Source organism: Orycteropus afer, unplaced genomic scaffold (genome assembly GCF_000298275.1).
Source record: "Orycteropus afer afer isolate SDZICR_OR568_19922 unplaced genomic scaffold, OryAfe1.0 scaffold00532, whole genome shotgun sequence".
Taxonomy (NCBI): Eukaryota; Metazoa; Chordata; class Mammalia; order Tubulidentata; family Orycteropodidae; genus Orycteropus; species Orycteropus afer.
The window spans coordinates 1087118-1101490 of record NW_006922119.1 but is presented as its reverse complement, the minus strand read 5'-3'; the positions used below and the strand labels follow the sequence as shown (position 1 = coordinate 1101490).

Here is a 14373-nt window from a genome sequence, read left to right as displayed (position 1 = left end):
GGAGCTCCTCAGTTGCTCATAGAAAATCCCACCTTGGAGTTTACAAAGACTTATGGGTAGAAAAGCCACACTAAGTAATTTACTACACTGCAACCAGTCATTAGAAATTGTTTATTCTTAGACATTTTATGGAAAATAAATGTTCTGAGCTTTATAGTTCCATTCTTTTTCAGATAAACCCTTAAGGTAGGGAGATATAATATTATAGTGCTTTAAAACAATGGCTTTGGGACAGATTTAGTAAGAATTTGCCTCCTGATGCTGCTACTCACTAGGTGTATGACTTTGCACATTTATGTAGTCTCTCTGTACTTGACTTTCCTCATCTTTAAATGGAGCAACTGTGGACATTAATCCATAGAGTTATTGAGGGGATTAACTGGAAGAAGACAGGTAATTTTTTTAATACAGAACTTGGCACATAGTAAACACTCAATAAAGCAAGCCTTGGTGCAGTGCCTAAGGCTAACCAGAAGTTTGGTGGTTCAAACCCACCAGCTGCTCTGCAGAAGGAGGATGGGGCAATCTATTTCCATAAAGATTCACTGCCTTGGAAACCCAGTGGGGGCTGCTATGAGTTTGAATCAACTCGATGGTAGTGGGTTTTTTTTTTTTTTTTTTTTTTTTTTGTTTTTATAAATTATGAGTAAGTCAGTTCTATGTTGGCACATCCTATAGGTAGAAAAATAGAAACAATACATAAAAATCATTAAAGATCTTGTCCTTAGATTCTTTAGATTTGGGAGGCTTTCTTGGCCTTGAGTATGTCATTTGTACTCTGTCAGCTTTCTTCCTTCTCTGCTAACAAGTGATACGATCTTTCTCCACCACTTGTGTGCCACTTTGTCAGACTGTGGTGGCTTGTGTGTTGCTGTGATGCTGGAAGCTATGCCACTAGTATTTCAAATACCAGCAGGGTCACCCATGGTGGATGGCTTTTAGTGGAGCTTGCAGACTAAGACGGACTGGGAAGGATGGGGCCATAATGTTCTGAAAAAGTTGACCACTGAAAGCTTTCAAATAACAGTGAAACATTGTCTGATATAGTGCTGGAAGATGAGTCCCTCAAGTTGGAACGCATTCAGAATACCACTGGGGAAGAGTTGCATCTTTGAAGTATAGATGACTTTAATGACGTGGATGGACTAAAGCTTTCAAGACCTTCATTTACTGATGTGGCAAGATTCAAAATGAAAAGAGCAGTTGCAAACATCCATTAATAATCAGAACTAAAATGTACAATATATGAATCTAGGAAAACTGGAAGTTGTCAAAAATGGAATGAAATGGATAAAGATCGATATCCTAGGCATTAGTGAGCTCAAATTGACTGGTATTGGCCATTTGAATTGGAGAATGATATGGTCTACTATGCTGGGAATGACAAATTGAAGAGGAATGATGTCGCATTCATGCATTCATCATTAAAAAGAACATTTTAAGACCTATCCTGAAGTACAGTGCTGTCAGTGAGAGGATAATATCCATATCCCTCCAAGGATGACCAGTTAATACTACTATTATTTAAATTTACATACTAACCACTAAAGCCAAAGATGAAAAATTGAAGATTTTTCTAACTTCTGCAATCTGAAATTGACCAAACATGCAACCAAGGTGAATTGATAATTACTAGTGATGGCTGTTTTTTTTGGAAACAGAAGCAGCATTGGTAGTTAAAAGTATGGCCTCGGTAATAGAAATGATGCAGGAGAATTGCATCGTAGAATTTTGCGAGACCAATGACTTATTCATTGCAAATTCCTTTTTTTAGCAACAGAAAAGGTAACTATACGTGTGGACCTCACCAGATGGAACACACAGGAATTAAATTAACTACATCTGTGGAAAGAGAAAATGCAGAAGCTCAATTATCAGTCAGAACAAGACCAGGGGCCAACTGTGGAAGAGGCAATCAGTTGCTCATATGCAAGTTTAAATTAAAGTTGAAGAAAATTAAAACAAGTCTGTTGCTGTTGTTGTTATGTGCCATCAAGTCAGACCCGGCTCATGGCAACCCCTCCTTGGGTTTCTGAGGTGGTATCTCTAAAGAAGTAGTTTGCCCAACCTTCCTTCCAAGGAGTGGCTGGTGGGTTTGAACTGCCAGCCTTCTGGTCAGCAGTCAAATGCCTTAGGCACTACGCTACCAGAGCTCCCAAAAACAAGTCTATAAGAGCCAAAATATGATCTTGAGTCTATCTTGCCTGAATTTAGAGACTACCTTTTTTTTTTTTTTTTTAGTGACATTTTTCCTTGCTTTAATTTTGTTTTCCTTTTTCTGCTTTTGAAATGGCTTTTGATTACAAAATATCAAACTACACTCAAAAGCAGGTGTAGAAAATGCCAGCCATTGGCACAACACAAAGAAACCCACAAATAAGGACAGATAGTAGCAGCAGGTGGCAAGAAGTAGGAAGTGATTGAAGCAGTTGTTCACAGGAAGCTAAAAATTTTCAGGTTGAGTCCTAATGTTAGTATAGGTTAGACTAGTCACTACTGTGGTAGGTGGCCTCAGTATGTTTGGGTTCAGATTCTATGCATCAATTTAATTTCTTCCAATTAAGAGCTCTTGCCTTGCACCAATCACAGGGTGGCTGGAGGACACTGGATCAGTCCATTAGTTTTTCAAAATGCTGTTATAAACCTGATAGATGTACTGAGAGACCTCAGGAGCTCTACATTTTAGTGATAGTGTATAATTGGGGTTTCCAGGCTGGATATGTAGCTTGGCCAAAATCCGAATGCCATTAGTGAGCTTCAGGGATTGGTACAGCATGTCCTGCCCTTCCACATTCCTCTTGGCAATAGTATAAACATTGTTGTTCTGCAGTTTGCTAGAAACAGTGTCAACATTTAAATGACATACCTTAATCTGAAACTGAAGTTCATTTTCATTGGGAATATCCTTCCATGTTGCAAGGAAGACCTGGTGTTCCATTTTGCCATCTTCTACAAAAAGCACATTGACAGGGTTTAGGCAACTGAAGTAGAAGACATCAATATTGTTTTTCACAGCCACCTGCAGGTTATTCAGAGGTTCTCACTTCATGCCTGGGTCTAAGGTGTTGAGAGGCATGGAGACATCAATGCTCTGGTTTGGAATCAGTGGTGAATGGATGGCCAGAGGAGTGCTGGGGATGACACCAAAGCTGGATGGCAAAGTCTGTCATGTGCTGCAAAGCTTTGTTGGTGAGGTCCATTTACATATAGATGTGCCCTTGGTGGTGAGTGAATGTTCCTGAAATCTCCACAAGCGTTTAGCCTTTACTGCAGGTAGCCAGACAACTTTAGGCACCACATATCCACCAGGTGCCATGCCTATCCCTGTGGAGAGTTCAAAAAGGTCATTCAGACCACTGCTGACCACAGCAGCAGTAGGTGAAGGAGCAAAGGTTGGAGGCACTGATAATGGGATAAAGGACTGCCCAACTGCCAGACTTCCTCCAATGCCCCCACCAAGGTCACTACAAGCAGACTATTAAGTCCCCCTCCCGAGAGATCCACTGCTCCCATCTGCATGGAGGATACCTGTGGCACATTGACTGGGGGACCAAGGTCAAGATTCAGAAGGTCCCCTAGAAGGTCACCTTGAGAAGGTATAACCTGAGGCTGTTCCAGGTTGGCTGCAGTGGTGGTGCCAACAGGGCTGTCGCTTGCATCAGTGCCTCCATGATGAATTGGTAAGTGTTTGGGATGAATTCCATGACTTACTTCTACAAAATCATTGGAAGGTTTATGGTACACAGAGGCCAAAGGACAATGTGGCAGATTAGTTTGTCCAGCAGAGTTGGCTCAAGGTTTGTTTCCTCCGATATCAGTGGCTTCTCAGACAAGACTACTTCTTTGGCTGTGACAGGGTCCATTGAGAGAAGGCATCAGTAAATATAGCCCTAGTCTTGGAGATCAGGGTTATCGGAATTCTGGGTTGCCAAACTCAAGACCTGCTGGACCAGTTCCTGTGCTTCTGATGATTTCTTAAGAAACAGATTCACTGTGGCACTAAGCAGAGTGAGCTGTACCTGGGTGCTTTCATCATGAAAATCCTCCAGGAAGCTCTCCAGTAATGCATCTGCATTGTCAATTCTTTCAGCATATTCTCCCACAATCCAAATCATAGCTGCTTAGCATTTGGCTCATCCAGCGAGTCTAAGTTCTCACATAAAGTAGCAATGATACATTCATACTTATTAGGCTACTTATGGAAGATGTCCCTGATGACAACGATCTCCTCTTGGACCACATAATTTATTTTAGTCTGGATGAGATCAAGCAATGTGCTCACACAGCACTCTGCAGATTGCTCCACCTTGATGGCACACTGTCCAGTGGTTCACACTGCTTTGTGAACAAAGTCAACATCTACTTCTGTGGCATATTCCTTCAGTTCTGCCAGAACCTGAGCAATGTTGGCTTGGGATGCCAAATCATGATGTCCAACTTCTCTAGTTTAACATAGATGGGATCACTGTACTTCACAAAAAACACTTTGATTTCCTGCTTCAAGATTTCAAGCCTCTTTTTGGACAACTAGGTTGATGTTCCTCAAGGTGACATACTGCACCTCTGGCTCCCCAGACAAGAAAGTGACCAGTGGAAGGGCTAACTTCTTTGGCAGCATACTGTAGTAGCCAGAGTCCTTGGGTAACAACTCTAGAAATTTCATTAGGACTTTTACCGCTGAGAGCACCACTGCTGAGTTGGCGTGGGATAGCTGGGGAGTTACCTTCTCACAGATGCTCTGAGCCGCTTGGTCATCTCTAGGGTTGTCAAAGATGAGAATCTGGCCCTATTTAGTGCACTCAGCAGCTTATTAATGTTCTGTGGGTTCAGATAAAGTAGATTGCTATTTGGGTGAGACTCACTGATTTGAAATAATGCTGCTACAGCATTAGCCACCACCATTGGATTTGAATCTGCTATGAGATCTTGGAGAGGATACAGGAATCCCTGATCTTCCACCATTTGGGTATTGATATCATGGAGCTTTGCCATGCAGATTGCCACTGTTTTCTGATCATAGGGGGTCTTCATCCTTTAAGCACTTGAGGCGGGGCTCCCAGAGATATTCCGTAATCTTGTCCACTCAGATGCAGCCCATGGTTCTGACTGCCAAGGCCTGACTCAGTGGATTAGGATCTTCACAGTGCTTCACAAAACTATTGACAGCCATGATGGCTGTGTCTGGCTGACTCTTAGCATAGTTCATCAAGTAAAGATACACAAGTTTCTTTAGTTCTAGGTTGTCAGTCTGCATACAGTTCACTACATCTGGAAAGAGAGCTACATCTTTTTCCATGGCCATAGCAGCAATCCCTTTCTTCACAGCTTCCTTCCTCTTTTCTTTCTTTTCATTGTTGAGTTCAACCTTTAATTCAAAGATTTTTCTTTTTTTATTGGTTGTGAAATACTTGGGATCAGTCATGGTTTTGGATCTTTAATGTGCACCAGAGGCAAGGGCAGGGAGGTGGCAGCAGCCAGAGACTACGGCCTGGGTAGTGTTGTAATGGTTTCACTATCTTAAGAATAGATTTGGTGCACTGAACACCAGTGACCAAAGACCAGACAGTTGTGAGATGACATAAAAAATATTGTACATGAAGAAAGCAAAAGGTCATGAAAAAAGACAGGAAAGAAAGAAAAGACCAAAATGGGTGTCAGAAGAGACTCTGAAACTTGTTCTTGAATGAAGAGTAGCTAAAGCAAAAGGAAGAATTAATGAAGTAAAAGAGCTGAAGAGAAGATTTCAAAGGGCAACTTGAGAAGACAAAGTAGAGTATTATAATGAAATGTGCAAAGGCCTGGAGTTAGAAAATCAAAAAGGAAGAACATGTGCTACATTTCTTAAGCTGAAAGAACTGAAGAAAATGTTCAAGTTTTCAGTTGCAATATTGAAGGACTGTATGGGCAAAATACTGAATGATGCAGGAAGCATCAAAAGAAGGTGGAAGGAATACACAGAATCACTGTACTCTGATGTTCAGCCATTTTAGGAGGTAGCATATGATAAAGAACAGATGGTACTGAAGAAAGAAGCCCAAGCTGCAATGAAGGAATTGGCAAAAAACAAGCTTCTAGGAATTGAAGGAGTATCCATTGAGAAAGTTCAACAAACGGATGCAACACTGGAAGCCAGCATTCATTTATGCCAAGAAATATGGAAGATAGCTACCTGACCAACTGACTGAAAGAGACACATATTTGTGCTATTCCAAAGAAAGGTCATTCAGCATAATGTGGAAATTATTGAACAATATTATTAATATCACTCTTAAGTAAAATTTTGCTGAAAATAATTCAAAAATGGTTGCAACAGTACATTGACAGGGAACTGCCAGAAATGCAAGCTGGATTCATAAGAGGGCATGGAACGAGGGATATCATTGCTGATGTTAGGTGAATCTTGGCTGAAAGCAGAGAATACCAGAAAGATGTTTACCTGTGCTTTATTGACTTTGCAATGACAATGACATTCGACTGTGTGGATCATAATAAATTATGGATAACTTTGTGAAGAATGGGAATTTCAGAACACTTTATTGTGCTCATGAGGAGCCTGTACATAGACCAAGAGGCAGTTGTTTGAACAGAACAAGAGGATACTGCATGCTTTAAAATCAGGAAAGGAAGGTGTCAGGGTTGGGTCCTTTCACTGTAGTTATTCAGTTTGAGCAGATAATTTGAGAATCTGGACTATATGAAGAACACAGCATCAAGATTGGGTGAAGACTCATTAACAACTTGAGATATGCAGATGACACGCCTTGCTTCCTGAAAGTGAAGAAAACTTGAAGCACTTACTGATAAAGATCAAAGACTACAACCTTCAGTATGAATTATACCTCAACATAAAACAAAAATTCTTACCACTAGACCAATAAGCAATGTCAGAATAAATGGAGAAAAGATTAAAATTGTCAAAGATTTTATATTACTTGGATCCACAATCAATGCACATGGAAGCAGCAGTCAACAAATCAGACATATTGCACTGGGCAAATCTGCAAAAGACCTCTTCAAAGTGTTCAAGAGCAAAGATGTTACTTTGAAGAGTAAGGTGTGCCTGATGCAAGCACATCAGTATTCTTTTCAGTATCCTCATATGCATGTGAAAGCTAGACAATGAATAAGGGAGACAGCAGAATTGATGCACTTGAATTGTGGTGTTGGCAAAGAACACTGAATATACCATGGACTGCCAGAAGAACAAACAAATCTCTATTGGAATAAGTACAGCTGAAATGCCCCTTAGAAATGAGAATGGCCAGCTTGCGTCTCACATACTTTGGTCTTGCTGTCAGAAGGGACCAGTCCCTGGAGAAGGAGATCATGCTGGGCAGCATAGAGGGCCAACTGCAACAGCGGCTTAAGCATAGCTGCAATTGTGAGGATTGTGCAGGACCATGAATTGTTTCATTTGTTGTGCATGGGGTCGCTATGAGTCAAAATATACTTGACAGCACCTAACAACAACACTGTCTTTCTCCCTTTAGCACAAGTCCTGCTTTTCTGATTTAACTGGTTTTTACTTAATGCACTTTCCCCACCTCCTATCAGTCACAATGCCCTTTGAATGTTAGAGTTAAGTTGACAACCAGATAATGTGATCTTTTTGTTTTTCAGGATGTGATACGAGCCATGAATGTCAACCCCAAGATTTCGTTCCCTCCTGAAGTTGACTTTTGCCTCCTCAATGACTTTATTCAGGAGATATGTTGCATTGCCTTTGCAATGCAGACCTTAGACCCACCCCTAGATATTGCATTTGGGACTGATGGAGAAGTTTTCAATGATTGCAAGTAAGAGACACAGGAGCAAAAGTTAAGGGATTCCTGGGAATAATTTAGGGGGAAATGTACTGCTGGCTAAATAATCCTGGGTGAAGAAATCAAGACACTAATTTCCAAGCCTTGCCATATTCTTCTGTGTACTATGGAACAGAGTTCTCCTTGGGTCATTTTCCTCTCAGAAAAGTGTAAATCAGAGGTCACATTATGATTTCCATAGGACATATTGATTGGTCTTTGGGGAGTAGTCATAAATACCAGGAGTCTATCTGGAGCATTTTGAAAGAAAGATTGTTATATAAATACAAATGTGCATGACAGTTTATTGTTTTTTATTGAATTTTCCTGTCCAGGTTTTTCAAAATGAGGTGCATAGATCACCTACATCAGAATTATTCAGGGTGCTTGTTAAAACTGCAGACCCCACTCTAGTATATTTTATGCAGTAGGTGTGGGATAGGACTCAGAAATCTTTAATTTAACAAGCTCCCCGGTGATCCTTATGCACTTAATTGCTTTTTATTTTTCAAGTATTTTCAGTCCGCTGTTGGTTGAATCTGCAGACGCAGAACCACAGATTCAGAGGGCTAATTGTGCATTGCGTTGTGTGTTACTAGATTCAGCTTATCATTCCCAGCTCCTGAACTATTTTTCTTTCTCTCTCTCTCTCTCTTTTTTTTTTTTTTTTTTGAGAAATCAATTTTCTTTATCTTTGATTAACTCTTTCACATCACACGCTAGTTGGCTTTAGCTAAAACTTCTTACCCAATGAGAAATGGAAGTTTGGCCAAGAGGAGTTGAATCCTTTTACTATTGCAGTTTTATTAACCAGAGTAGACGTTGAGTTTTTCATTTATGCAAGCCAGTTTTGTTTTTTCACCAAAGCTCTGAAAACAAAACAGAACAAACCATAAGCAAGTTCATTATAGTTGCATAACATAGTTATCCAACATTTTAATATATTTTTTCCTTTTTAAAATATTATTTTATGTTTTTGGTTAAAGCACACACAGCAAAATAGGATTCAGCAATTTCTACACATAACATTCAGTGACATTAGTTACATTCTTAATGTTGCGTCAACATTTTCATTGTTTCTGTTCTAATTCTTCCATTCCTATTAACTTAGTCTTACTTTGTCTCAATTATGCTCTAGAATAACTGTTGTCCATTTGATCTCATATAGATAATTTTTTAAAAGAGCACAGTACTCAAGGGTGACTTGACTTGACTTTTTCTTCTAACCTGCTATTTAGTTAAAAGGTGATTTCAGGTAATAGTTTCAGTTCAAAGTTAAAAGTGTATCTCATGGCAACTGTCTCAGGGATTCTTCCAGAATTGAAGTCTTGTTCCAAATTTTTCTCCCTTTTTATCAGGATCCATCTACTGTGATCCTGATCAGAATAGTCAGTAGTGGTAGCCTGACACAACTTAATTCTACTGGTCTCACGATAGAGGAGATAGTGGTTCTTGGAGGCAATTAATCTTATAGTCTAGTTCCTTTTCTGATTCTTGGGTTTCCTCTTTTCTCTTTCACTCCATTCGAGTTAAGATATGATCCTTGGAGACAATTATTCTTATAGTCTAGCTCCTTCTCTGATTCTTGGTTTTCCACCTTTCTCTTTTGCTTCAGCCAAGTAGAGACCAATAGTTGTTTGTTGGATGGTCACTTACAAGCTTTTAAGACCCCAGACACTACTCACCAAACTAGGATGTAGAACACAAACTATGAACTATAGTACAATCACTCACTGAATTGTCCCATAAGACTAGGATCCTAAGTCTTCAAACTAAGAAAACTGATTTTGTGAGGTGATTGGTTATGTTGGAGAAGTATCCTGTGTTACTTTTGATACTGTCATCTGATCTTTGATCATGTTTTCGATATTTCTTACATGTAAAAAAAAAAAGTCATTGATAAAAATGGTGATTTATCTATCACAAGATTGAAAGAGCGCCTTTAGCATCTAAATTCATATTCTCATTGATCCATTAATTAGCCCTTTCCTCTCTTTGGATATAGTCTTTCAATGAGTTTCCAGTTCACCTAGTTATCATACTAGTGGCTAAAGCACTTGACTGCTAACCAGAAGGCCGGTGGTTCAAACCCACCAGCCACTCCTCGGAAGGAAGGTTGGGCAATCCTACTTCCGTAGTGATACTGCCTCGGAAACCCAAGGAGGGGTCGCTATGAGTCGGGGCCGACTCGACGGCACATAACAACAACAACAACATAACCAGTGGCTGTCAAGTCACCTGTGACTCATGGAGACCCCTTGTGTCTGAGAGTAGAACTGTGCTTCATAGGGTTTTCAATGACTGTGTTTTTCAGAGGTAGACCACTGGCTTTTCTTCTGAGGCCCCTCTGCGTGAACTCCAACCTCCAACCTTTTTGGTTAATAGCCTATCATGTTAACCATAGAGTTCCTGGGTGGTGCAAATGGTTAAAACTCTCAGCTGCTAACTAGAAGGTTGCAGGTTCAAGTCTATGCAGAGGTGCCTTGGAAGAAAGATGAAATGATCTAGTTCTTTCTCTTCTTCTTTTTAAAAATACTGTTTTATTGTGTTTTGGGTGAAATTTTACACAGCAAATTATATTCCCTTTTAATAATTTTTATGCAAATTGTTCTATGCCATTGATTATAATTTTTACAGTGTGTCAGCATTTTCATTGTTTCCATTGATCTAGATTTTATTCCCCTCCCTGCCTTCTCATCTTTGTTTTTGGGCAAATGTTACTCTTTTGGTCTTGTATAGTTGATTGTTCTAAGTTGCATATTCCTCATGGTGACATCATTTATTTCATAAGCCAATCTATTATTTGCTGAAAGGTGACTGGCAGAAATAGCTTCAATTCAAAATTCAAAGGATATTTTAGTCCTAGACATATTAGATATATTTTATAGTATATAAAATATAAATATATTTTAGATATATTTAGTCTCAGGGGGTCCTCCAGTCTCTACCAGTTCAGTAAATCTAGCTCTTTATTTTTTTAGGAATTTGTGTTTTGTTCTACATTTTCCTCCCATTCTATCTAGGACCTTTTATTGTACCCCTGGTCAGAATGGTTGATAGTGGTAGCCAGGCAACATCAAGATCTTTTGGTCTCATTTTACAAGAGGCTGTAGTTCATGTGGGCTGTTAGTTCCATGGGCTAGTTTCTTATTTGGACCTTTGATTTTCTTCATTCTCTTTTGCTCCATATGAGTAGAGACCGACAGTTGTGTCTCAGATAGCTGCTTGTAAGCTTTCAAGATACCAGACGCTACTCACCAAATGAGGATATAGAGCATCATTTTTGTGAACTATGTTATGCCAATCGACTCTGTTGTCCCCAAAGACTGTGGTCCCAAGCTTTTTGATCTACTAAACCAATCCTGCAAGCTTTTTGGATATATCTAGGATGTCTTCGGAGCTGTGTCACTTCTGTGGTTTGTTACATGGATAAAAATGTAGCACACACAGAAGTGTATATACATATACCTATAGATACACCTATACATGCATGTATTTTACTTATATGTGACTTCCTATACACATATATTCATCAGCATCTATATTCCACACATACAATCTTTGGTTATGTGATGATTTACTTCTGAAAAATCAGCTATTGAAAACCCTGTGGAGAATATAGCAGAGCAAACAAGGGTCAAAGTTATGAAAACTTCTTAAACATAACCAAAAGTCTTGAGGGAATGAGCTGCTGAGCCTAGAGGCTCAGGACCATAGTCTTGGGGCGGGGGGGACATCAAGGTCAATTGTCATAACAGTTCACAAAGACAATGTTCTATATCCTACTTGATGCATAGTGACTGTGGTCTTAAAAGCTGTGAGTGGCCATCAAGGTGCAACTATTGGTCTTTCCCCATGCAGAGCAAAGAAGAGTGGAGAAAATGAAAGATTTAAAGAAACAATTAGTCCAGATGACTAACGGATCTCATGAACCCCAGCCTCCATGACCCTGAGACCAGAAGAACTAGATGGTGCCTGGCTACCACTGCTGACCACCCTGAAAGGGATCACAACAGGAGGTCTTGGATAGAGTGGGAGAAAAACATGGAACAAAATTCAAAGTAATAAAAAAAAGACCAGGCTTACTGGTCTGATAGAGACTAGTGGAACACCAAGACTGTGGTCCTTAGACACCCTTCAGGCCTGGAGCTGAACTCACCTCTGTGGCTCAACTTTCAGCCAAAGGATAGACAGGCCTATAAGGTGAACATTAACACCAGGGAGGTATGCACTCCTTAGAACAGCCAATCATATGAGATCAAAAGGGCAGAATTTGTCCAGGGATAAAGCTGAGATGGCAAGAAGGGATAGGAAGGATGAATGGAAATGGTAAACACAGGAGGAAGTGGGAAGAGTGCCCAAATTATCACTGGTTCCTAATAACAGAATCAGGATCCATATTTGTCTAGATAAACAATTTTTGTCCTCCAGAGATGCTACTTAATGGCTTAATTTCTCTTTCTTGTTCCTTTGTGTGTAAAATAGGTACCGTCGCAGCTATGACTCAGATTTCACCGCTCCCTTAGTCTTCTACCACGTGTGGCCTGCTCTCATGGAGAATGATTGTGTCATTATGAAGGGAGAAGCTGTCACCAAGAGAGGGGCTTTTGTACGGTGGCCTTGCATAGTGACCATTCATCCCAAGTGTTTGCTTCACAAGTTCGAGAACATTTATAAACCCAGAGCTTTTGTAAAAGAAGTCTGTAAAAATGTTTATTAAGATTCCATACAAAGGGGAGGAAGTATGTGGTACAGGGCCTGCTGGGAAAGAATAAATCTTTTTTTTTTTTTTTCTTTCTTTCTGATTCTTTATAATTTTCTAGCAGCAATCTTCACCTGTTTCTTCATTTATAAGATAGAACTAGTCATATTTGCCTCCTTCATCGTAGAAAACTTGCAAATTATACAGGCAGAGCCCTTTGAACTCATTTTTATTGGAGGCCCTCTGTAGTTCTAAGCATTTCAAAATGATCAGTTAATTTTCTGGAAATATTTTGCCAAATTTTTACCCAAAATTCTCCATTTTTGGAAATTTTGAATGTGCCCAGTTTTTCTCTCCTTTGTATGGGTGAGGTAGAGAGGGATGGAGATAGGACAGAGGAGGTGGGAAAAGGGGGTAAGCCAGTTTGGAAGGCTGCTTCCTATGTGCATTGGTGGTAGAATATTTTGAACATGTGCTTAGTTTCAGGAATTGAGCAGCCTTCAAATTGGAGTCTTAGGTATATAAGGCTGTGTGTGTGTGTGTGTGTGTGTGTGTGAGCGTGCATGTACACACTGAGGTGAGGGGGGAGTGTTGGAAATGGTGGCCACAGGTGCTTAGATATTCTGTGTAGATTACATTATGTTGTTTTCACCCCTTCCCTTCCTAGAAAGTGTTTATCCATTCACTTATTTTATTCAGTGATATTTATTTATTGACTAGTTACTTATGACACTGTATTAAGGTGTTGATAATTCAGCACTGAACAAAACAGATACAAATACCTGCTCTCATTGAGCTTGATGGGAAATTTGGAATATAATTTCCAACAGCTTCCTTACTCATCAAAGCAAAATTAAACTAGTGCCAAGAATTTTTATGTCCCAAAGTTCATTGTTAATGGGATGTCAAGAATTCAAAAGTTATTGTTAAATATTGGGCAAATAAGAAATGAAGACATGCACCACAATCTGATATATGGGCAGGTATAATCATATCAGTAAAATATCTCCTTATGTGGGATATATACGTTGTTTTTAGTCATGTCAACTTTCACAAATTATTGACTATTTGTCTCTCTTGTTTAGTGGAATTCGGTGCGGCCTGTAACTCGATGTCGAAGTCGGAGTCTAAGTCCTGTTTGCCCCCGTAGCCGTATTGGTTTAAGCACGGTACATATCTGTCTAATCATTTATTACACAAAATCGTTCTATGATTGACACTTTCTGTGCTACAATATTTGCCTATAAAAGAAGTGGTTATAATCATAAAGGTAGAAAGAGAACCTGTTACAATAACACTAAGCCCAAATTGATTATTATGTGACTGTGGGTGAAGGAATTTATCATTCCAGAAAGAAGGAAACATAAATTCTTTTTTCTTCTTAGACTTTTACTTATTTCATAATTTAATATTTATCTTGGAATGAAAATAAACTACTAGAGATTAGGTAGTCTTCTGAAGAGAGAAAGGAACATTTTAGTCAACAGGCCTAGGCCCACGTCTTTGATTTCTCTAGAACATGTTATGTGAGTTTAGAGAAATTGCTCAGATGGTCTGGATTTCAATACTTTATAAAGGGCATTGCAGTTATCATTTTTTTTCTAACTTCGAAGTATGAACAAGAAGGGTAGTCTCTTTGCTTATTAGCTCTGGGGAGAATTACTATTTCTGTCAAAGAAAATATTAACAATAGGGAAAACATTTCTGAAAACTATGGAGATAACATCTCTAAAAACATTATATGATTCCTCACTGTTCATTGATTCAATAAATATTTAGTCAGTGACTTCTGAGTACAGGGTTGTACTAAGACATGTGGACACCAGAATGACTAGCAATTTGCTGTTCCTTCAAGTTGATATATATATA

General features: G+C 39.3%; 1 protein-coding gene and 1 pseudogene across 1 annotated transcript in view; one reads left to right on the top strand and one right to left on the bottom strand.

Annotated features, from left to right (window-relative positions):
* Nucleotides 1–13721, top strand: part of SPATA18 (spermatogenesis associated 18) — a 54546-nt gene extending 40825 nt beyond the window's left edge. The window contains exons 9-11 of the mRNA XM_007955712.1: nucleotides 7621–7796; nucleotides 12288–12411; nucleotides 13590–13721. Coding sequence (XP_007953903.1) covers nucleotides 7621–7796; nucleotides 12288–12411; nucleotides 13590–13721 — 432 coding nt within the window. The remainder of the gene's footprint in view (nucleotides 1–7620; nucleotides 7797–12287; nucleotides 12412–13589) is intronic.
* On the bottom strand, nucleotides 2618–5422 carry LOC103209809 (annotated as a pseudogene).
* Nucleotides 13722–14373: the final 652 nt, after the last annotated feature.